Consider the following 23,755-nt stretch of genomic DNA (forward strand, 5'->3'; position numbering starts at 1 on the left):
GTAGCGTAGATGAACTCAACTCAGGGTGCTACTCTATTTATGATCCCCGGCAATACGCGTGATCACCACTGGACGTCGGTAGAATCCAGGTTGCAACTACAGTAGACTGTTTTTCCGTGGAAAAGTGAAACTACTGAGACAACTTTTAGTTCAGACAGAAACCACTCAGACGGCGTGAAGGTAAATATATATTTATCTTATATGCATTACAATTTAGGCTAATCAAATCATTGTGAATACATTTAAAAGAGAAAACGTTAACTTTGATCACTGTGTGGACAATACACGCTTTAAGCTGTAACGTTCACAGGAGGTCGATTACAGAAATCTTGCCAGGAATCCTCCATAGGCTACATTTCATTTTGTGTGGCTCGGCCGAGCAAACATGGAATGTAACAGTATAGCTTTCTCTACAGCACAACACACACGCAACCAATTGCATACCGACACTAGATGAACTGCATAGGCTACAATCAATCGGCCACTAACAGGCTTAATGTAGCAGATGAATGTCATTTACACATGCGTTTATCAAATGTTTTTTTATGATGTAATATCTGTAGTACTCTACATTTGTTTACAGAGTCTCCTATTACATAAACCTTAAACAGGACTTTATGATAAGTACGGAGGAGTATTAGGGCCAAGTGAAGAGAAAAGATTAATAGAAGGTGGTGGTCAAGGGCGTAACTTTGTGTTGCATATTGGGGGGTTCCAGGTCGATGGGATCCAGGGTCAACACACTTCTAGGGGGGTCCAGGGACATGTCACCCTGGGAGATAAAAATAATAATAATAATTGCTGTGAAATGGTTATTTCTGGTGAATTTTGAAGGGGAAATACATCCACAACTTTCCTGATAATTTGGTCAATATATTCCAACCACAACTAAAGTACCAATAATTTCAGTATTACTTTAAACTGTTGGTCTAACTCTATCAGTTCAGAAAGTAACCAGGCTTGGCAATTTTTTTGTAGAACGACTATGAGAAAGTCAGTTCTGGGGTGCTTCAGTTCGATTGAACGTTTGCTACGTTGCATAACGGGTGTACTGAACCACGTTTCCTCAAAATATTCTTCAACTTTCTTGAACAGGTAGCCTATGTTTGCTCCGTTTGGTGGTGTGGCGGTGTGGCTTGAAGCAATGAGTGACGTATTTGAAGGGCAGCCGTGTGTTTTGAACCCACAACCCAACCTGTTTTTTTTTTCAACTGGTCGTTCAGAACGGCACTGTTTCTGTTTAATTTAACGTTACATTACATATCTTTTTTTTTTACTGAACGCAGCTCTGGTGACTTTTCTACTCCAAAATGTATGAAAATAAAATGAGGGGAATTTTCCCCTCCAAAAATGTGCCTAACAACATATTGGTCCTTTTAATCAGGCTGGTGTGTTATTTAGCAATAAGCATTATCACCTGTAGCCCAACTAATGCAGCATAGTGGCTATAAATAAATAGGCTGAAGCATGGGGTTGCCCATCTGTATTTGTGGTAATCATTAGCTAGATCCGTGCTTTCTAAACTTTTTTTTTGTCATGGCCCCCTTTCATCATGCGGGAACATCATATGCCCCCATGGCTTTAGTAACAAGGTTTCCACCGACAAAACCAACCTGTACTCAGGGGTAGACGTAACATACTAAATGTAAATCCAGGCCACACCAATTAGTTTGATATGTTATGTTTCGTATGGTATGTATTCATTTGTGAATCTCCATCATCCATTTGGTATGATATGTTACAAATTGCAATTCGTATGATATGTTACGAATTTCAATTTGTTGTGGCTAGGGATTAGGGTTAGGAATGTTGGGAATTTGTCACGATCGTCTAGAACAGGAGACCAAGGCGCAGCGTTGCGAGTGAACATAGTATATTTATTAAATGCTCACACGAGCAAAACAAATAAACAACGAATCCGTGACGTCTGTGGTACAACACGCACACACACGAACAAAATCCCACAACCCGAAAGGAAAACAGATAGATTAAATATGGCTCCCAATCAGAGACAAACAGCCGACAGCTGACACTCGTTTGCCTCTGATTGGGAGTCACACCGGCAAACATAGAAAATAAACCACCTAGAACACCCACCAGAGAAACCGAAAACATAGAATGAACACACCCTGGTTCAACATAATGAGTCCCCGAACCAGGGTGTGACAGTACCCCCCCCTAAAGGCGCGGACTGTGACCGCGCCTAAATACGAGCAAAACAGGGGAGGGCTGGGTGGGCATTCTTCCTCGGCGGCGGCTCCGGCTCCGGGCTTGATCCCCACTTCCTCTCCAACCCCCCAAAGTACTCCTGGTCCTGTCTAGCCCCGCTGGCCGGAGCCGGACTGACGACACGCGCCCCTGGCTTGGTGCGTGGAGCAGGAATGGACCGGAATGGGCTGGCGACGCACACCACTGACTTGGTGCGGAGAGCAGGAACGAGCCGGACAGGGCTGACGAGACGCACCACAGACTTGGTGCGGGAAGCTTGGATGGGCCGGACTGGGCTGGCGACGCGCACCACAGACTCGGTGCGGAGAGCAGGAACGGACCGTGCCGGACTGACGACGCACACCACTGGCTTGGTGTGGACAGCAGGAACGGGCCGATCCGGGCGGCCGAAACGCACCACAGACTTGGTGCGGGGAGCAGGAATGGGCCGGACCGGGCTGGCGACGCGCACCACAGGCTTAGTGCGGGAAGCAGGAACAGGCCGGGCCGGGCTGGCGACGCGCACCACAGACTTGGTGCGGAGAGCAGGAACGGGCCGGACCGGGCTGGCGACGCGCACCACCGGCACGATGCGAGGAACAGGACCAGGCCGGCCCGTACTGGAGACACACACCACTGGCCCTACGCAGAGATCAGGAACGGGCCGGACCGGACTGGACACACACCCCAGTACCTCTCGCCGTGCCTCCACACTATCCCTCTCCTCTGTGACCAGTGGCCCCCTTAACCTGGCGGCCTCCTCTTCACACCCGCTGGACCGCTCCATCGCGGCCTCCTGCTGCCCCGTCGTCCACGTCGTGAGCCCCCCCCTAAAAATGTTCTGGGGTTCTCTCCTCCCCGTGGACCAGGCCTCCCTAGCTCTCGTCAGACTCTCGATCCATTGCTTCATCGACCAGCCTCTCTCCTCTTCATTTAGCGTGGCCCAGCCGAAACTCCTACTCCCCTGATCCCAGGTCCTTCCTTTCTCCTCCTCACGCTGCTTGGTCTGGTACTGGTGGGATTTTCTGTCTCGATCGTCTAGAACAGGAGACCAAGGCGCAGCGTTGCGAGTGAACATAGTATATTTATTAAATGCTCACACGAGCAAAACAAATAAACAACGAATCCGTGACGTCTGTGGTACAACACGCACACACACGAACAAAATCCCACAACCCGAAAGGAAAACAGATAGATTAAATATGGCTCCCAATCAGAGACAAACAGCCGACAGCTGACACTCGTTTGCCTCTGATTGGGAGTCACACCGGCAAACATAGAAAATAAACCACCTAGAACACCCACCAGAGAAACCGAAAACATAGAATGAACACACCCTGGTTCAACATAATGAGTCCCCGAACCAGGGTGTGACAGAATTAGGTTAAAGGTTTAGGGGAAGGGTTAGCTAACATGCTAAGTAGTTGCAAAATAGCTAAAAAGTAGTAAGTTGCTAATTAGCTAAAATGTTAGTTGTCCGTGATGAGATTCGAACGCCAATCCATCCCGACCAATTTTGCCTTAAGTAACCTTCTGTCTTATGTAACTATACCAAACGTAACATATCATACTATTTTGAGTGTCCCGGATTTCTATGAGCTATGTTACATCTAGTCTATGAAACCAGGCTGACAAAACATACAGTAATGGCTAAAGCATCAATGCAGCCATTTATTGCAATACCATATGGTTTCAGTTTGTCAAATGAGTCCATATGCCATATCGTGTTGGGACCTTTGGTCGTGTACTGCCGTCGGCGTCGTGCGCGCCTAAGCTTCACACCTTGAGGATTGAGTGATCAGCTTGATTATAGATATTTTGTATAGTGTCTTGTGTTACTACAAAACCTCTCTGAATTGCATGAAGATGCAACCATCTGTAGCCTTGCATTTATCTATTACTGTTGATTTCACTTTGCACAAACGCCAATACCACATCCAGATCTGTGTGGTTCTTCCTTCTGAAAAGACCCAGTCTGTGACAAAACCTCTTCATGGTCCTAATACTTACAATAATATGGTTATTACGTGCTAAAAGAGCAAGAATTTCCTTGTTACTAAAGCCAATTCTAAAGTATAGTTAGTTGTTCATTAGTTATAATTATTATTATATAATTCTTACAGACTGTGGCTTTAATAAACTTTTTCACCTTCTTTCTTCTGATATTTGGTAATGATATATATTTTTTTATTTCAAACATCCTTCATAGGATGTGTGCTGCTAAAATGACAGAAGGGAGCTTGCATGTGGAATCCTGCAAGGCCCCTATGTTTTACAGACAAGCTGAACCGGCTACAGGTGAAGTCCATCTGTCTGTCCTACTTCTGCACGGCATCCGTTTCTCATCTGAGAACTGGCTCAATATAGGAACACTGGAGACATTGGCCAAAGCTGGCTATCGTGCAGTGGCCATCGACCTACCAGGTGAGCTTCAGTTGTGAATAGTAGTAAGTGAGAATGTATTACTTAATTCATCTCTGACCTGTAACTCCACCTCTCTCTTCCTCTCCCCACCCCCAGGTCTTGGCCAGTCTAAGTCAGCAGTGGCCCCCTCTGCTGTTGGAGAGCTGGCCCCTGGTGGGTTCCTGAAGCAGGTGTGTGAGGCACTGGGGATGGGGCCAGTGGTGGTGGTCAGTCCCTCCCTGAGTGGCATGTACTCCCTGCCCTTTCTCTTCCAGCACGAGGCTCTGGTACGGGCTTACATTCCTGTGGCTCCCATCTGCACTGAGAAGTTCACAGCAGAGCAGTATAGCAGCATACAGGTGTGTGTGTTGAGGGATTTTAGCTCTCTGCTCTTTCTTTTCTCCTCTGTGGTTGGTTTCTCCTCTGTGGTTGGTTTCTCTTCTGTGGTTGGTTTCTCTTCTGTGGTTGGTTTCTCTTCTGTGGTTGGTTTCTATTCTGTGGTTGGTTTCTCCTCTGTTGTTGGTTTCTATTCTGTGGTTGGTTTCTCCTCTGTGGTTGGTTTCTCTTCTGTGGTTGGTTGCAAACACTGATTTTGCACCTATGAAACATGCCTTGTGTTTGGGTTCTCTGTGTGACTTTGGTCAGGATTCAATCCGAACGCGGGTTGTAGACAATGCAGCTTTTAAAGGCAATATCCGATTGAGCTGACATATGCAGCGTTTACCGTGCATGCGATATCTGCGAACGCGGAAACATTGCCTGTAAAATCTGCATTGTCTACAACCTGTGCTCAGATTGAATCCCGGCATTGTATGTGATATTGGGTAACATTTGAACTAGCCACCTCCACTTTCATTCCAGACTCCATCTCTGATTGTCTATGGAGACCAGGATGCTCAGCTTGGAGAGGTTTCTCTGAACAACCTGAGAAGCCTGGCCAATCACAAGGTTGTGGTGATGAAAGGAGCAGGACATCCGTGCTATCTGGACGACCCAGCAACGTGGCACAGAGCTCTCATTGACTTTCTCAATGCGTTGTGATGTTGTTCAGTGTCATTGAGATATCGGTCCATGGATGCAACACTATACGACCAACAATACCTATTCAAACATTCCAACATTTCATTATATAAAAAATCTATACTGTATGTTGTTTGTTATTTGTCAAAAGCTAGTATAGAAGTTTTTATATCAAAGACTAACTTGTGATGTTTTGGGGACCTGTAACTGTGGTTCAGTACAACCCATTATGCACTGATGACATACTGTACCTGTACTGTGTGTTTGTGGCCTATTCTAATAAATAATAAGTTGGTCATTTAGCAGACGCTCTTATCCAGAGCGACTTACAGGAGCAATTAGGGTTAAGTGCCTTGCTTAAGGGCACATCGACAGGTTTTTCACCTAGTCGGCTCGGGGATTAGAACCAGCGACCTTTCGGTTACTGGCACAACGCTCTTAACCACTAAGCTACCTGCCGCCCCCATTCTGGATGTATGTACCTGACATGAGTCCTGGTATTTCAGAGATGCAAAAACAAACACCACAAAATGAAATGAAGTGAAAAATATGAACATTATTTAATAACTGATTCTCTGTAATAAACAATTTGAAAATATTTTACAAGGAGTCACAGACACAATATTTTACAAATCTTGCCCTCTTCTTTTTTAGCTTGATCAGTACAAAAGAATGGAGCGACATGGACCAATGCCCAGAGAGAGGGAGCTAAATCTTCCGCGCACATACATACACTCACACACCCACAAAAAAGTAAAAAAAAAAAAAAAAGAATACTGTTGATTTCAGATCTCAAACTTATCTTTACTTTATTCCTATTTTTTACTTCACTTAAAATTTGACAGATTTTACTATTTTTTTGTTACTTATTATTATTTTTAAACACATTTGGCAAACATGGTCACATAGCACCAGACTACAGACTACAGAATCACATACACGTGTCTTTCCCACAGAGACGCACCTACACGGACACGGCAAGGGTAGGGCGGGGCAGGGGAGGAGCCACATAAAGACCCTCCCTTTGGGGATGGCCATAAAGCAGACCCCTTCCTCTCACCCCAAGCTATTCCTATTTTTTTGGGGGGGGGCAAAAAGTAAATTTCGCAAACCACAGAAAACAGACCTGTGTCCCTCAGCACACTCTTGGGTCCACTTCTGGGACACACAGACATACCCATGATTCTTTGACTTTCTGTTTGACACAGTCCCATGCTGATCTGTGGAGACCCACTCCCTGAGCTAGCCTCTGACATCCCACACAGGGGAATAGACATCCTTGGCTTACTTCAGTCTAGAGCTGAACATCCCCCCATCTGTGCATGTGTAGGTATAACTGTTAGTGTTACATGTGAATGTAGCGATCTACAGAGGGACAAACAATTGCTGTGATAGAATACAATAGAACTACAAGAGTCATTTCTAAAATGGTGGACCCATACATTGAAAGGAGCCAATTGCAGATTCAGAATTTCATTTTGGCCCAGTCTTTCATTGAGATAATGATGCAGTTACCTAACATTTTGTCTTGGCAAAAATTATATTGTTCACTGTACATTATGTGTGTATTCATGGTTACACAGTAAAGGAGGTTTTGGGGTTTAGATTATGATGTGTTCACCGAGGAGGAGTGGAGGGATTTCAGAGTCAACACAAATTCAGACTTAGATATAAACTATGAAAGTCCTCCACTCCAAGCAGGAATCAAAGCGGCATGTGTACAAGAAACTCACATCATTTTATATAGACGAACGGACATATCAAAATCTAAACCCCTTCAAATTCAGAGCTCAACATTCTGGGTTGGGAAAGTCTTCGGAGAAAAGTAAATATTTGGGAGGCTCATTGTGTGTGTATGTTGTGTGTGTGTGTAAGAGAGAGAACACTGAATTAGCGCTTGATAGAACACTAAGGCATTAAGAGAGGCTTCGTCACTATGTTGCCTTAGAAACAGAAACACACTGACATATTAAACATTCTTTTGAACACCTCTGTGAATGCAGGGGCCACATACAGTATGCAGCCCCCTCATGACAACATATTGAGCAAACCGGTCAGAAAAAATAATGGATTAGCTCATTTTTATCTCCATTACTAAATCTGATATAACACTTCATCCATTGGAATTGGAACAACAAACAGCTACACTACCACAACTGTCATTCCTCATCCTCTCAACCCAGTTTTAAATACATTCCCTTTGAGGGTTAACACAAACAAACATACACCCATACACAAACACAAACGCACATATGGTTCAGGCAGAAATGCAACGATAGCAGTCAGGTAGCGCTATGGCCAGTTAATTCGCTTTATACTGATAGTGTAGCTCTATAGATCGCCATGTAAAGGTACTGTACAGCAACTCTATATGGTGGCAGTCAGGTAGCCCTGGTATGGTACAGCAGCTAATAGCCACAGCCAATTTGATGTCTACATTAAGCTACAATATCCTCTTAGTCAATATGGTGTATAAAGCTACCGTAGATATATAGCCAATAGACTGACTCTATAAAGATCTTGTAGCTCCATAGCCATTAGGGTGGCTGTTCTATAAAGATACTGTACAGTAGCTCTATAGCCAATGCTTTCCAAAACGAAGTGCACCAAGGCACAATGACAACAGAGCGTGGCTCCTAAACATGGGAGTCTAATGACGTTTCACTTCAAATTGATCACAATGACACGTAACGGATTACACACCCAGACTGCAGCTCAGTTGTCACCATAAGCAGTAGTGACCTTTGCTGCATTTCTTTATGTGGGAAGTGTTAAGCCCCAATCTCCCAGCAGCAAATGGTCTGAAGTTATACAGCATCTGTCAAAGGTAATACAAGCTAAGGTCTGCCAAAACCCACCTGCATCTAAAATGAGATGCTTATGGGCCGGTCGGAATAGATATATGTTTATCTGCTGTGGTGGCAACAGATTATAAGCGCATACAAATACAGTCCTAGGAATATTAGCGGACCTGGTGGAGCGGCTGTATGAGGATTGGTAGAGGGGTTAGCTTTCACTGGGGTCCTGCGTCATCCATCTGTAGCAGAGGTCCGAATGTCCATTGATCAGAAAGGATAGTACTGTATTATACACCACCTACAGCAATGAAGCCCAAAAGGTCTGAATTTTCAGAGGCTAAATACCGATCCCTAATAAACAGTAGTAGCCTAGTATTTCTTGTTTTTTGCAAGGGAAAAGTTATAATTCACTCTGTCTGATTCGGACACATACTTACCAATTCATTACCTAACATTAGTCAACTATGATGATCAAAGATGTCAGATGTTATTCCTTGTAAGACTACTACTTGATAGAGTAGTTCCATATTACCATTTGTTACAATGATTATATATACACAGTACCGTGCTTCCTGGGGCAGAAAAAGTTCTAACTTCAAGTGAAGAACAGTAGATGTGCACAAGAAGAATCGGTATTCAGCCGCTGTCAGTTAAAAACTCAGTAATTCCTAACACTTTTTCTGTAGCTTCCGTTTCTGGGGTTTTCTTTTTCGACTCACTAATTTGGCTATACAAATAAGACCACATGAAAAGTCTATCTCATTTTGGCAAGAAGTAGATATAGTGCATAAATAAATTAATGTAACACCTAACAACTTCCATTGCAAATGATACTCTAATATATGGTTTGAATACTCATCACTTCAACAGTTTATAATTGTATGTTTTTGTATACTTGAAAGTTCTTTTTTTCCTTAATTTTCTTGTTACAGTAACTATAAATGGCTGAATGGTATGCACAGTAGCCCCCTATTAGAGGCACATGCCAGAGTGGTGAGATTCTGAGCAGATCAGAGATGAATGAGAGCGATGGAGGCAATGTCTCCTCATCCCGTCTGACTAACAGAGACAGAAACAGACAACCTAAACTCTGCTGTATCCATGACGGCTGGAGCTCTGTGACATGGCATCCAACTTGTCTTTAACTTTTCACTTGTAACTTGTCCTGTTGATGTGGGTGGGGTCTTTTTTCTTTTCTGACAGCCTCTGATGATTGTAGTTGTTGGAACACCACCTAAATCTCTTCACATGGATGAAGGTAGGTAACTCGCTGAGAACATAAAGGTCCTGCAACCGTCACTAAGAAACAACAACAGAAGCTAGCTGGGTACAGTAGTGCGGTACTCAGGGCTTCCGAGTTGCAGTGACAGGAAGTCCCATTATTACCTATGACTAGAGAAGGGGCGGGGCATAGAGGGGAGAGGGCGGGGGCTTTAGGATGGACAAAGCTGGTGGGAGCAGACAGGAGGAAAATTAAAGTAGGAGGGGTAGAATATGGGGGCTGGCGATTGGATAGAGCAGGACGAGCTGAATCATGACCAGGGTCTGAAGGGAGGGGCGGAAGGAGTGGCCCCGCCCACAGTCTGATGTGTTCTCCTGGAGAGGAAAGGAGACATTTATAGAGTGATACAGTATCATTTAAAAAAAATACAAAATGTATATCTATGGTGTGTGTCTAAGTGAAAATAGGGTCTGTGCGCATGAGCATATTTACAGTATGTTTATTCTAGTGTCTGTGTACACGAGTGCTGAGTTGTCCACTCAGTTGTAAGTCTTACAGCGAGATTGTAGTCGTAGCACACAGTGGGCCCTCTTCGATACCGCGCTGCACTCATATCCTCACATGATGGGTTATCCTCCTTGACTGGAAGACGTGTGGTTAAGGAATGACACACACTACCTACATGCATACTGTATAGTCACTCTCAAAGTCTCGATGTGTTTACACACCTGCCCTATAGCTTCCGCTACCACTTACACAGGTTTATGCCATAAAAAAAAAACATTTAACACAAAGATTATCACAACATACAGCTTTGGTTAGAATAGGCAGCAAGGGCTGAACTGGACCAAGCCCAAATTCACATGGTTTGACAATAACACCAGTGAGTTGAATGTGAAAAATAAATAAGTCTATAAAGAGAGACAAGTGAAAGGAGAAGATTTCCAACAGCAGGTGTGCATGTGTTGGTAACAATGACTGTATACATGGATGGACAAAACCATTGATCTACACTGAACAAAAATATAAAGTGTTGGTCCCATGTCTCATGAGCTGAAATAAAAGATCCCAGAAATTTTCCATACGCACAAAATGCTTATTTATCTCAAATTTAGTGCACAAATTTGTTTACATCCCTGTTAGTGAGAATTTATCCTTTGCCAAGATAGTCCATCCACCTGACAGGTGTGGCATATCAAGAAGCTGATAAACAGCATGATCATTACACAGGTGCACCTTGTGCTGGGGACAATAAAAGGCCACTCTAAAATGTGCAGTTTTGTCACACAACACAATGCCACAGATGTCTCAAGTTTTGAGGGAGCACGCAATTAGCATGCTGACTGCAGGAATGTCTAACAGAGCTGTTGCCAGAGAATGTAATGTTAATTTCTCTTCCATAAGCCGCCTCCAACATCGTTTTAGAGAATTTGGCAGTACGTCCAACCGGCCTCACAACCACCGACCACGTGTATGGCATCGCGTGGGCGTTCGGTTTACTGATGCCATCGTTGTGAACAGAGTGCCCCATGGTGGCGGTGGGGTTATGGTATGGCCAGGCATAAGCTACGGACAACGAACACAATTGCATTTTATCGATGGCAATTTGAATGCACTGAGATACCGTGACGAGATCCTGAGGCCCATTGCCATGCCATCCATCCGCCGTCATCACCTCATGTTTCAGCATGATAATGCACAGCCCCATGTCGCAAGGATCTGTACGTGTACGACAGCGTGTTCCAGTTCCCGCCAATATCCAGCAACTTCGCACAGCCATTGAAGAGGAGTGAGACAAAATTCCACAGGCCACAATCAACAGCCTGATCAACTCTATGTGAAGGAGATGTGTCGCGCTGAATAATGCAAATGGTGGTCACACCAGATACTGACTGATTTTCTGATCCACACCCCTACTTTTTTTTTTTAAGGTATCTGTGACCAACAGATGCATATCTGTATTCCCAGTCATGTGAAATCCATAGATTAGGGCCTAATTTATTTATTTCAATTGAGTGATTTCCTTATATGAACTGTAACATCTTTGAATTTGTTGCATGTTGCATTTATATTCTTGTTCAGTATAAATTAACCTTATAACTTCTTCCAGTATGTTATATTATTATAACTTCTTCTGTGTGTGATTTTAAAATAATAGTTTCAAGGACATAAATCTGCTACATCTGCAATTATTGGTACCGTGATTGTTTTCAAAACATTTTTGGATTTACACGAAGATTGACCACAAAGCAATTTTTCCATTCACTATAATGTGGGATCCTGTTCTCGGCTAACAATGCCTGCAGTACCGCGGTCGGCCTTGAACATCTGTGGCTTCAATGAGAGGGGGCAGTCGTTCTCCCCTGATTGGTAAGGATACACTCTGTCTCCGCCTGGGACAGTTTCTCCACCTCGCAGGTGTTGCAGGGCATCTTCTCTGCTACCACAAACAGCAAGTTGGTGTTGTTTAACCTCTTGGCATGGATCAGCCTACACAGAGAGAGAGAGACCGTGTCAACAACAAACTCTTCTTATATCACAAGCTTGTTTACTGTTGGATCAGCTCCATAGGATAGTCTAGGCTCATTTACTTAATGAGGTTACTATTTCATTAGTTCTGATAGCATTGAATCAACTTTTAGATTAATTAAGGACTATTACCGAACTGCATGTTCCATGAACCATGTTTGTGTATGAGTTGTTAGTGTATAGTGAAGTCACCTGGAGCAGTTGCCACAGTCCTGCAGGATGTCATAGGAGCTGCTGATGTTAGTGAAGTAGAACTGAGTCTGTATCGTCACACAGCTGGTCTCTCTGGAGTCCATCCCCTCAGCCTCCACCTCATCTACAACACACGGACAAAGACAAATACATTTGTATTTTATTTTTTATTAAACCAACAACAATACAATACAAAAACAATACAAACGTCTGCTAAATACAAATGGCTGCTCCCATCAGTGGGTGCTCTGATCAGTGGTTGCGCTCGCCCCCACCAGATATATCACTAGTACAGTCTAGTGTTGCAATCGCTTTCCATTATAAAGAAACATATATGACAGTGATATAACACTTCAAAAGTGTAGGGTAAACACATAGAGCACCTCTGATGTGCAGGAAACAGAATATATCTGCTTTGTACCCACCTGTGATAAACCAACTGTGGTAAGCCATTCCACAGAGCAGCTGCTGAAATAAGGACCTGGGGTGGAAAGGGAGATTTTGATTTAACCTTTATTTTGACAGGGAAGACATATTGAGACCTAGGTCTCTTTTCTAAATGTTCCCTGTATAATACAATATAAAATACCCATTAAACATATGTATTTTATATTGTTTTAAGGATGCAAATATGTGGCTTTGTTTTAGCAGTGTGTGTTTCAGGTTATAGTATTTTTGTATTCTCTGGTCTTACCAGGCAGCTGCTGATGTCCACCAGGCCAGGTTCACAAAGTCTGCAATGGTGGGCTGACCACCCCGAGAGGAGAAGAGGGAAACATTAACACATTGAGTATTCACAATTTGTTATTTGCTAGCCTTCAAGCTTTCAAGCATTCCACTGATGGGTGGAAAGGGAGATTTTGATTTAACCTTTATTTTGACAGGGAAGACATATTGAGACCTAGGTCTCTTTTCCAAATGTGCCCTGTATAATACAATATAAAATACACATTAAACATGTGTATTTTCATTAGGACTACAGCCAAAAGCTTTCATTGTTGTCCTTACCACAAACACTCCTCTTGGTGCAGCCCCGGTGTTGCTGCTTGGCACAGGGTCACACACAGACTGGTAGTCAAAGGACTGCTTCCGGTTGTAAAAGGAGTTGTTGTAGAGAGCATGCATCAGGTAAGGGTCCACCTCACTGAAGAACATGCCAATCTGTAGAAGAGAGGGAATACAGAGTTATACAACACGCAGCTATGTCAAGGATAGACTGGGTTCAATAAAGCTCTGTATTAACTGTCTGGACACCTTGTTCCAGTAGTCCTTCTGATTGGACATGATCAGGAAACCACCGTCATCCACCAGGTAACACAGAAGGTCCTGCAGGTAGAGGCACACACGTACAACAATGACGACCCCCACTGGATGTCTGTTTTACTCTACACTATGTCTGAGTTTCATGCATATTCTACCATTGAAAACATGATAGTAACATTATTACTAATCTTACTTCGCTGTTGGCATCACAGTCCATCTCACAGCCACTGGTTGGTCCACACTGCCAAAAACAAATAATTAGCAAGGATCAGCAAAAAAAAACACAGTTCATATGTTTGTGTGGGTTCAATTCCTGGTTGTCCTTATGTTTGTTACCGTTTGTTGGACTTGGCGGTTGTCACTTGTTGGACTTGTTTGGTTGCTAGCCAGGATCTTGAATTTGTCCACCCAGGCCTCAAGATCCAGCTTTACTCCAACCACTAGTCATACACAGAGTGAGAGACATTGAGATATTCCCAAAGACATGAAAGAGAAGGGGGGAGAGAGAGAGAGAGACATTTTCCTCCTACTGTGAGACATTTCTTTCCCTCCAAATTCCTACTATGCCTGCAGTTGAGTAACAAACCACACTACTAATCATGCCTCCACCAATGCTAATGAACCCTTCCCTCTCAGAGTCCCAGAGTCCCGGGGTTTTGCGGCGACGGCCCACCTGCAGGTTTGATGGTCTTCCCTCCCACTGTGATCTCCACTGCAGTGCTGACCAGGATCCCTATGGTGTCGTTCTCTGGGTTCAGCAGCTCATCATTCACTGTATGGGAGGAGGAAGATGAGACAAACAGAGAAGACAGGAGGGGTAGAGGAGGAGGAGGAGACACAGAGGAGACAGGAGGGACGGAGTGAATAACAAACAAGTCAATAGAACAGATCCCATAAGGATTTTAGTAACAGCGCCTGGGTGGTGGTGAGACAGATGATTACTCACAGGTACGATAAGGCGCTCTGAAGATGTAGCCCTTGTTGTCCAGACTGCGGCGGTAATAGCTGGCGTTAAAAGGCTCAGGGTCCTCCTCCCAGGTCTCAGCAGCCCTGAGGATCAGCACAACATTAAAACTCATGAGCTCAGAGCCAGGGCAAGAAGCTACTAAAGTGTAATGTATAATGGCAGCTACCTTGGTCCCAACTATCCTGGATTTTTAGTACCGGTTTATATGTTTGTTTACAAGCAAGATGATCAAAATGTACACTTTAGATACGTTTAATTTTATTTAACGTTTTAGGCACTTGACTTTGGCACTTGAAATTGGTCCAATGTTTCAAACAAATGTTTGGGAGGCTTTACATGCAATGTACTGTACATACAACTTAAAATACTCACTTGTTGGGAAACACTCTTGTAATCCCTCCATCTGTTGCAGCGAACACTGCCAAAAAGCCATATCTGCAAACCAGAACAGGAGAGTGAGAATACAGGAAGTACACAGACTCTGGATATAACACATAGTACACATGCAATCCTCTACTCACGTGGTGAGGTCTTTGGTCTTCCACACCTTCTCCACCAGCTGTCTGATGATGCCAGTGTCCAGGATGAGGTTATGAAGGAGCAGGTTGTCACCTGGTTTAGACCACAAGGAGGAAGGGGACATGATTTAAGAGGCATTATGATTGTCAGCAAATTGTTGATTGTGATTGTGCATTAGAATACTGTGTATAGCGGTAAAACGTAAACAATGAGAATTCTGATCCTGCCATTACATTTCCACGTGGCGAGGTTGCAGTAAGAAGAGAGGTAGTCTCTCCCGAGGGAAATGGAGGGACTCACATTGTTTGGAGTCAGGAGTCACCTTCTCCATGAGAGCGATGAAGTTGAGCAGGAAGTCAGTGTTGTTGTTGGAGAGCTCCAGCTCACTGCAGTATTCCCTGAGGACAGTCGGCGGTGACATTTTTTAGCCCCAACAACAGTTGAGAACAAACACACACATACAGTGTCTGGCTTCCCACTTGCCTCTAACAGTATATTCTTTGAGCCGGGATAGGGACAGCTCTTATTTACTATGCATGAACCCAAATGCACATTCCCAAACACTCTCACAGCACACACACTCATAGAACTCATATGCATGCATGTCCTGCGGTTGTCAGGATATTCAAACATGCTGACGAGACAGGCTGTCAGAGTGAAATATGGCGTAGAGGAGGGCTGGTGAATGCAGCACACACTGACAGCAGACTGAGTGAATGCACTTGTCAGTCTTTCAGCACAGAGCTGGGAGCTTACTGGATGAAGGTTTGATCATGACAAAAAGAAAACATGCAAAGGGAGGGATTTTCATTCACTTTTTTATACACATTAACTTTATACTTTATCTTTATCTTCTCAAGATTACATACTGAACACACTCTGGAATACGCAAACACACACAAAACCATGCAGCACCAACAGGCGCCATGCAAAGGGTGTGTGGGAGCACAGGAACAGTGCTTGGGGCAGGGAGGGTCCGTTTTGGGATGGGACGGGTTACTTGGGTGGGAAGGGAGAAGGATTGAATGCACTGAAATTCCAAATAAGTGGGCTATATAAATTCTGTTGTTTTCAGAAACAGCAAAATAAAAACACAAGTATCGTCACACTCCTCACTTTGTCAACAAAAAACACACAAAGTCAAACCAGGATATGAGAAAACCAACAGCAACAACAACAACATAACCAAAAGCACAGGCTTGAACCCCACAAGAAAAGAAATGAGAGTTGTGACTGACAATAACAAATGACCAGTGGCTGAGGAGACTTATTGGTGTGATGTTGAAGTGTTGAAGGATTGGGGATTGGGGTTTGGGCATGGTGGTGGTGGTGGATAACAAACAGGGTAATGCTGTGGGCTGACGGTGGTGGATAAACACTACAGTGAGGACCATCAAAACAAATGGGAAGAGAGCAAGCATTCACACAAAGCTACCTGGGAGCTATGAATACATGTCCTTCAGACTCAAAACTGTTTGGCAGCAGAGATTCAAAATCTGCAACAGAAAGGGGAAGATTATCTGGGAAGAGCCATGAGCCGAGCAGTGGGGGACCCTTGGTATACAGCGGCTGTTCTTCAGGGGTGCAGGGAAAGCGGAAGGGAGTTACCATAGCAACACCGAAGAGGAATCATGGGGGATACACCAGCATTAGCCAATATGGTGCCTCAAATGCAACCTGACTCTGCCTTTAACAGTTTCAACCAGCACTCACTTTCTTACCCATTTTCCACTTTAGTTCATCACCATTGAGAAATCATCACCAGATCAATCCAACCATTTTGATTTGATTTTGACGTTAATTGTTCTTTTTTTATGTCGGAGAACTGACTTCCATCACACATCATGACGGGAAATGAGTTCTCAGACAGATTAACCCATAATGAGTGCATTTCACAGGCAGGCATCAACATGGCCAACTATTGCAGGGAGAGGTGGTGGCGCAGGGGTCCTGATGGAAGTGGTCACCCCTCAGACTGGCAGGGGACACAGCTCAGAGAGACACACAATCAGGGGAAATGCATTGCATTGTGAAGGGCATATCAATGGGCAACTTGCTTTACCTCTAGGAAGCTAACCTAATTTGTTTTTATTCAGATATAAACGTTTTTGTTTTATCTATGAGTCTCTTCACCTCATTAAACATTGGTAGTGCAATATATCTATTGTTATCTGACTTCCTTTACATTTCAGATCATCTCTATAAATCATGAGAAAGTAGATGAGACGTAGATATTTGAAAACAAATAAATTGAAGGCCTGACTGCAGTTCTATGAGTGCCCAGGTAGTGTTGCGCCCACAATGCCGTGCATATCCGGGTCATGGTTGTTTTGAGGAGGAAGTAGAGGGCCGTTCCCCCAGCAGTCTGAGGGCTGATAGGGGGAGGAGGGAGACAAGCTGATGGAGACAGGGGTTACAGAGGGACGACACACGAGGCAGGCGCCACGGGGCGCTCTGCCACGTACCCAACAACATGAGAGGACCAGGGTGGTCCACAGTGTGGCCCTAAAGAGATCAGTCAGCAGCACTGACACTAGCTAACATAAATGAACAATTCAGTTGAGCTAACTAACACAGTCTGTTGTTCTAATATGGAGTCAATTTCAGTAAAGCTAACATGCTAAATAACCTTAGTAAGGCAAACATGGGGACTAAATCACCTGGGCTTAAACAGCTTGGCTAAAATGCCGGTGGCCTTAGTCAAGCTAACATATTCATAGCCTAAATGCAGCAATCATGATAATGTTGTAAATAGTTGATAAACTGTGGTGACATTCTTAGATGTACTACCATGGGGACCAATGGACTCAAATGGGACTCAAATGGGACCAGACTTAGTTATCCTAATATAAAGCAATGGAGTTAACTTCAGTTTGTTGAACTACATTATAATGACAAAATATGCTTTAACATTACAGGGAGAGTTTCGCCTGCTCTAGTGTGAGGACAGTTAAGATGGAGAACGTTCTTAGCTCCACTGGGCTTTCGGGAAACGATGGCGGCTCTCTCAACTCCTGTACACTGGTGTGAGAGTTAAGACATCCTTTCAGCTACAATGACATTGTAAAACAGGGAGAGAGATAGAGAGATGGAGGGAGAGAAATAGTGAGAGAAAGGGACAGAGAGAGGAGAAAAAAAAGGAAAGCGAGAGAGAGAGAGATGGATAGTAAACTGAGACAACCCCAGAGAGCTATCCACAGAGGGAGGTATAGAGGGGACAAAAGACAAAGGTTTTAACAGAGAACATGGATATTATCTGTCTTCTTTGGGTGTTAGAGGCCTGAGTGTGACTGAAGCACCAGAGACGTGGAGGTGAGGTTGGAGACTGGAGGAGCCATCGTGAGAGAGATGGGGTCTGAGCTGCAGCAGGAGGGTGGGTGGGTGGGTGGAGAGTGAGGAGGAAGAGGAGGACGAGGAAGAGGAGGGTCTTGGAGGCAAGACGGGCAGGAACAGAGGCAAGCAGGCTGGGACAGGTGAGGGTGGGGGGCAGCGAGGGTGGGAGGAGGTTAAGGACGAGAGGTGTGGGAGGAGGCAGCAGTAGGGAGTAGGAGGTAAAGGTAGGGAACGTGGACCAATATGGAGTATACTTGCCCTTGGTGTATGGAACTGTGTGGATCCGTCAGAGAAGTAGTGAGCAAGAAAAGAAACAGGGGGTAGGGGTAGGGGGAGGGGGGGGGGGGGGGTCACAGACAATATTTTATTCAATTATTATTTGAATAAAAATATTGCTTTTTCAAAAGAAAGAAACCAATTAAGTCAAACAGACGATAAAGAAAATAAATGGAGAACAAACACCTTTTTTGCAAGAGCAAACAAGAAACTGAACAGAATGAGGAAAAGGAAAATCAGAAAGTCGAGAAACAGAATGAAAGAAGAAACAGTAAAGGACAAAACCGGCACTGCGAGAGTTAACCATGGAGGATCGCAAAATAAATGGAACAGAATAAACCAGGAAAAGAGCAGAGCAACAGGGTCTGGAGAAAGAAAGCATGAGAGAGACAACAGGTGTCCCCATTGAGACCCACTAAACCCAAACTCCCACAGAGGAAGGACAGACCCTCGTCACGGGCCGTGGGAGTTTATCGACTGAATGATTCCAAAGCTAAATACAAAACAACAACAAGGAACAGTCCAACAGAAAATAATCACACATCTAGGAACTCAACAGGAAGTAAACTCAATAGAAATCATAACAAAAGTCGTACAACAGAAAAGAGTGAAAAGCATGCCTGTTTTCACCGGTTTGGAAACATCAAAAAAGTTTCAAACACAGACGCTTCAGAATCATTGCTTGTTGGTGGAGAAGAGGCGAGAGCATTTGGCAAAGAAAAATAATAGCACAAGGACACCATTATTTTCACCTTAATAACACAGTAAAACCATAGCTTTCACCTTTCTGTCATTTCCGATTTTTTCTTCAACAGTTGTGAAGAAAAAAAATCACCATAGTATACAGCACAGTATGAAGACAGGAGGGTAGATAGTGGGGGGGTGGGGAGGAAAGAGTTTCACACCCAAAATGTCCCTGTCACTGTCACAGGGGAGGAGAGGGGGGTGAGGAGAGGAGAGGAGAGGAGAGGAGAGGAGAGGAGAGGAGAAGGAGGTATAGAGGAGCGCTCCACTCTGATCGTCCCTACAATGGTGTTCACTGGAGATCCCGGATACAGGACTTAGTAAGGGGGGCGTAAGGTCATATTTGAGAGAGAAAGAAAGAGAGAGAGAGAGAGAGAGAGAGTTGGGCGTCTCCTGGTACTTACACTGCACCTGCAGGATCTGGTCACTCAGGTTAGCCTTGATGTGGTTCTCACTGTATGTAGGCAGTACCAGCCCGAGACTGGAGTGGTGAGGCAGACACAAAACAACATCAGGATCATAGTATTTATGTCCTAATACACACATGCACGGACGCACGCACACACACACACCCCACATACAGAGCCTTCACCTTGGACACAAATGACAGCATTCTGTAATCGTGAAGTGTGAACAACCTGCACCCACACAACACAAGAGGTTTAAATGACCAGAGAAATATAACAACTGTTCAAGCTTAATGATGTGCTTATAGAATTGAAGAGAGGGACTGTGTTCAAGTCGGCTCCACAGAAACCAACACCTGGCTCCCAGCCAACAGAGATAAAAAAACACATATCTAGGACTATTGAATATCATAAAATGTAATTTGCAAAGTGTTGGCTGGAGGAAATTGTGTTATAATGCAACTTGGAGATGAATAAAATGAATAAAGCATGCAGTTATTTTGTGCTTAGGATCCTATTACAGTTATTTTACAAGAGAAAGGAGTGTGTGTCTTTATTTCTGGTGATTCCGGTGAATAATCCACTACGTAGACAGCAGGCAAATTCACTAATAGATTTGGTGGATAGTCATGGTTGATAGGTGGAGCCCATATCTCTGAATTTATACACACCAGTGGTTGATGAATGACACTCGTCGAAAGCAAGTTTCTGTGATTTATAGATGGGTTATAGATCTTAATCAAAGGGTCAGGTCTGAACTCATCTTCAGCTCTCAATCTTCCAGCCAAGGTCGTATTCATTAGTGCATACTGTTGGAAACCGTAGCAAACTATTTTGCAACGGAAAACAAGTTTCTTATTGGACAAGTTAATATAGTTCCTCCCTGTTTCGGCCCATTTTCTTCTGTTTGGTTTCTAGAGAACACTATCCAGATGAAGGCTGGTAGTTTAGCACCCACCTGTAATCTGTGCCTTCCACCGGTGTCCAGGTGTATGTCCGCATAGCCTCATCAATGTACCTCTGAAATCAGACAACAACATCAGATCACCCTGATCAGCATCAGAATCCCTTCCTCAATTTTGCTGTATTGTTTTGAAAAAGACGAATAAAATCCAAGTATATATATATATATATATATATATAGTATATAAGTATTCAGACCCCTTGACTTTTTCCCACATTTTGTCACGTTACAGCCTTATTCTAAAATGGATTAAATAAATACAAATCCTCAGCTATCGACACACAATACCCCATAATGACAAAGCAAAAACAGGTTTTATAATTTTTTGCAAATGTATTTAAAACAAAAAACAGAAATACCTTATTTACATAAGTATTCAGACCCTTTGCTATGAGACACAAAATTGAGCTCAGGTGCATCCTGTTTCCATTGATCATCCTTGAGATGTTTCTACAACTTGATTGGAGTCCACCTGTGCTAAATTCAATTGATTGGACATGATTTGGAAAGGCACACACCTGTCTATATACGTTCCCACAGTTGACAGTGCATTTCAGAGCAAAAACCAAGCCATGAGGTCGAAGGAATTGTCCGTAGAGCTCCGAGACAGGATTGTGTCGAGGCACAGATCTGGGGAAGGGTACCAAAACATTTCTGCAGCATTGAAGGTTCCCAAGAACACAGTGGCCTCCATCATTCTTAAATGGAAGAAGTTGGGAACCACCAAGACTCTTCCTAGAGCTGGCCGCCTGGCCAAACTGAGCAATCGGGGGAGAAGGTCCTTGATCAGGGAGGTGACCAAGAACCCGATGGTCACTCAGACAAAGCACTGGAGTTCCTCTGTGGAGATGGGAGAACCTTCCGGAAGGACAACCATCTCTGCAGCACTCCACCAATCAGGCCTTTATTGTAGAGTGGCCAGACGGAAGCCACTCCAAGCGTCACGTCTGGAGGAAACCTGGCACCATCCCTACGGTGAAGAATGGTGGTGGCAGCATCATGCTGTGGGTATATTTTTTCAGCGGCAGGGAATAGGAGACTAGTCAGGATCGAGGGAGAGATGAACAGAGCAAAGTATGGAGTGATCCTTGATGAAAACCTGCTCCAGAGCACTCAGGACCTCAGACTGGGGCGAAGGTTCACCTTCCAATAGGACAACGACCCTAAGCACACAGCCAAGACAACGCTGGAGTGGCTTCGGGACAAGTCTCTGAATGAGTTTGAGTGGCCCAGCCAGAGCCCGGACTTGAACCTGATCGAACATCTCTGGAGAGAAGAATGGGAGAAACTCACCAAATACAGGTGTGCCAAGCTTGTAGCGTCATACCCAAAAAGACTTGATGCTGTAATCGCTGCCAAAGGTGCTTCAACAAAGTACTGAGTAAAGGGTCTGAATACTTATGTAAATGTCATATTTCACTTATGTTATTTTTAATAAATTAGCTAAAATTTCAGAAAACTTGTTTTTGCTTTGTCATAATGGGGTTTTGCATGTAAATTGATGAGGAAAAATAACAATGTAATAAATGTTTTTAAAAAAGCTGTTGTCACGGATCCCCCCGGTACTGCTGCACATTCCGTTCACCAGCTCTGGAGGTCTACGTCACTGGCCTCCACCAACCCCAGACTGTCTTGTCTCATTACGCACAACTGGTTCCCATTCCCCCTGATTAGTATGTGTATATATGTGCCCTCTGTTCCCCATTGTCCTTGTCGATTATTGTCCCATGTCCGTTGGTCTCGTGAGTACCATGCATTGTGCTCTTGTTATTACGGGTCTCGTCCCGTGTATTGTATAGAGGTTACACCTCGTCGTTTTCCATGACGTACCTTGCGTTGGGTGGAGTAAATAAAACCCCTAATACGTATTCCTGCGCCTGCCTTCTAATCATCATACAACGTGACAGCTGTAATGGAACAAAACGTGAAAAAAATAAAGGGGTCTGAATACTTTCCGAAGGCACTGTATATATAAAGAATCCCTTCCTCAAAAACAACTTGAACTATAGTACAACAAGTTGAACGTTGGTCATAACTCAAGTTATTCTGGATGGTACCAGTACGGATCATGGCTGAGCCTCATATATAGATGACTTGCCTCATCAACTGACTTAATGAGTGTCTTGATTTTCTTCTGCCCTGATTTTCCATCAATCATTTCACGACGGATCTGAGAGAGAGCGGGGGATAGAAACAGACAGAACATGAGAATAAAACAATTATAAGGAAATGACAAAGGCAAAATAGAGAAGGAGAGTTACTTTTATACGTTAACAAAAACCAACTGTAAGATTTGATTCAACAGTTTGGTCATGGGACCACTGTAATACAGTTGTAGTTCCGATGTTAGAGATCTGTGGGTGTTCAGGTGATCACTGTCTTTACCTCCTCCTTTTTACTGTCCTCCAGCTCAGCATCCAGGAAGTCCAGAGTGACAGGCTCTCTGAAGTTACTGATCTGAGAGAGAGAGACATGCAGCCAATCAGACACCAGGAATAATACCCGTATCTGGGTAGAAAATCCAAGACCTCCAGAACAGAGAAATACTAATGATGTATAGAACTAGAGTCAGTAGTAGTTAGTAGGAGGGGCTTGAGGACAGTTTGGGTCCTACTGTACCTTAGGTTGCAAGTTGGGGTGCAGGAGCAAATAGCCATTTTGGTCGATTGCATAAGTGTATCCATTGGCTCCAAGCTGTAGGGACAGAGTTGAAACTTTAAATCAGTGAAAAAAGTAAAGATATTTCTACTGCATGTGTGCTGTGTGCATGTGTGACGTACTTACCCTGTATGTTGGTGTCTTCTTCTTAATTTCGTTGATCGCAACATCCACTCCCATGACACCAAGGACGAGCTGAGTCTGTGTAAAAACAATACAGATGGCAGTAGAACTATTTGAACTCTGGCGGCA

At 43.9% G+C, this 23,755-nt stretch overlaps 2 protein-coding genes across 2 annotated transcripts in view; one reads left to right on the plus strand and one right to left on the minus strand.

The window, feature by feature from the left end:
- The first annotated feature begins 42 nt into the window (after positions 1-42).
- On the plus strand, positions 43-6,229 carry abhd14b (abhydrolase domain containing 14B). The gene is made up of 4 exons (XM_084167262.1): positions 43-180; positions 4,418-4,632; positions 4,729-4,970; positions 5,473-6,229. Exons 2-4 carry the CDS (start codon positions 4,419-4,421, stop codon positions 5,650-5,652), a joined length of 636 nt encoding a protein of 211 aa, XP_084023388.1. The 5' UTR covers positions 43-180; position 4,418; the 3' UTR covers positions 5,653-6,229.
- A 3,129-nt stretch (positions 6,230-9,358) lies between these two features.
- Positions 9,359-23,755, minus strand: part of LOC311133430 (voltage-dependent calcium channel subunit alpha-2/delta-2-like) — a gene marked incomplete at its 5' end in the record, with an annotated part of 89,692 nt that continues 75,295 nt past the window's right edge. Inside the window, 23 exons of the mRNA XM_084166922.1 lie at positions 9,359-10,025; positions 10,208-10,293; positions 12,032-12,141; positions 12,373-12,496; positions 12,798-12,853; positions 13,067-13,119; positions 13,381-13,533; positions 13,627-13,698; positions 13,829-13,876; positions 13,972-14,075; positions 14,309-14,407; positions 14,582-14,685; positions 14,975-15,037; positions 15,124-15,214; positions 15,422-15,519; positions 16,557-16,695; positions 18,563-18,727; positions 19,879-19,955; positions 20,840-20,901; positions 22,944-23,015; positions 23,231-23,302; positions 23,465-23,539; positions 23,630-23,704. Of these exons, the coding sequence (XP_084023048.1) occupies positions 9,903-10,025; positions 10,208-10,293; positions 12,032-12,141; positions 12,373-12,496; positions 12,798-12,853; positions 13,067-13,119; positions 13,381-13,533; positions 13,627-13,698; positions 13,829-13,876; positions 13,972-14,075; positions 14,309-14,407; positions 14,582-14,685; positions 14,975-15,037; positions 15,124-15,214; positions 15,422-15,519; positions 16,557-16,695; positions 18,563-18,727; positions 19,879-19,955; positions 20,840-20,901; positions 22,944-23,015; positions 23,231-23,302; positions 23,465-23,539; positions 23,630-23,704 (2,121 nt within the window). The 3' untranslated portion in view covers positions 9,359-9,902. The remainder of the gene's footprint in view (positions 10,026-10,207; positions 10,294-12,031; positions 12,142-12,372; positions 12,497-12,797; positions 12,854-13,066; positions 13,120-13,380; positions 13,534-13,626; positions 13,699-13,828; positions 13,877-13,971; positions 14,076-14,308; positions 14,408-14,581; positions 14,686-14,974; positions 15,038-15,123; positions 15,215-15,421; positions 15,520-16,556; positions 16,696-18,562; positions 18,728-19,878; positions 19,956-20,839; positions 20,902-22,943; positions 23,016-23,230; positions 23,303-23,464; positions 23,540-23,629; positions 23,705-23,755) is intronic.

The sequence above is a fragment of the Coregonus lavaretus genome (genome assembly GCF_964263955.1).
Source record: "Coregonus lavaretus genome assembly, chromosome: 8".
Lineage (NCBI taxonomy): Eukaryota > Metazoa > Chordata > Actinopteri > Salmoniformes > Salmonidae > Coregonus > Coregonus lavaretus.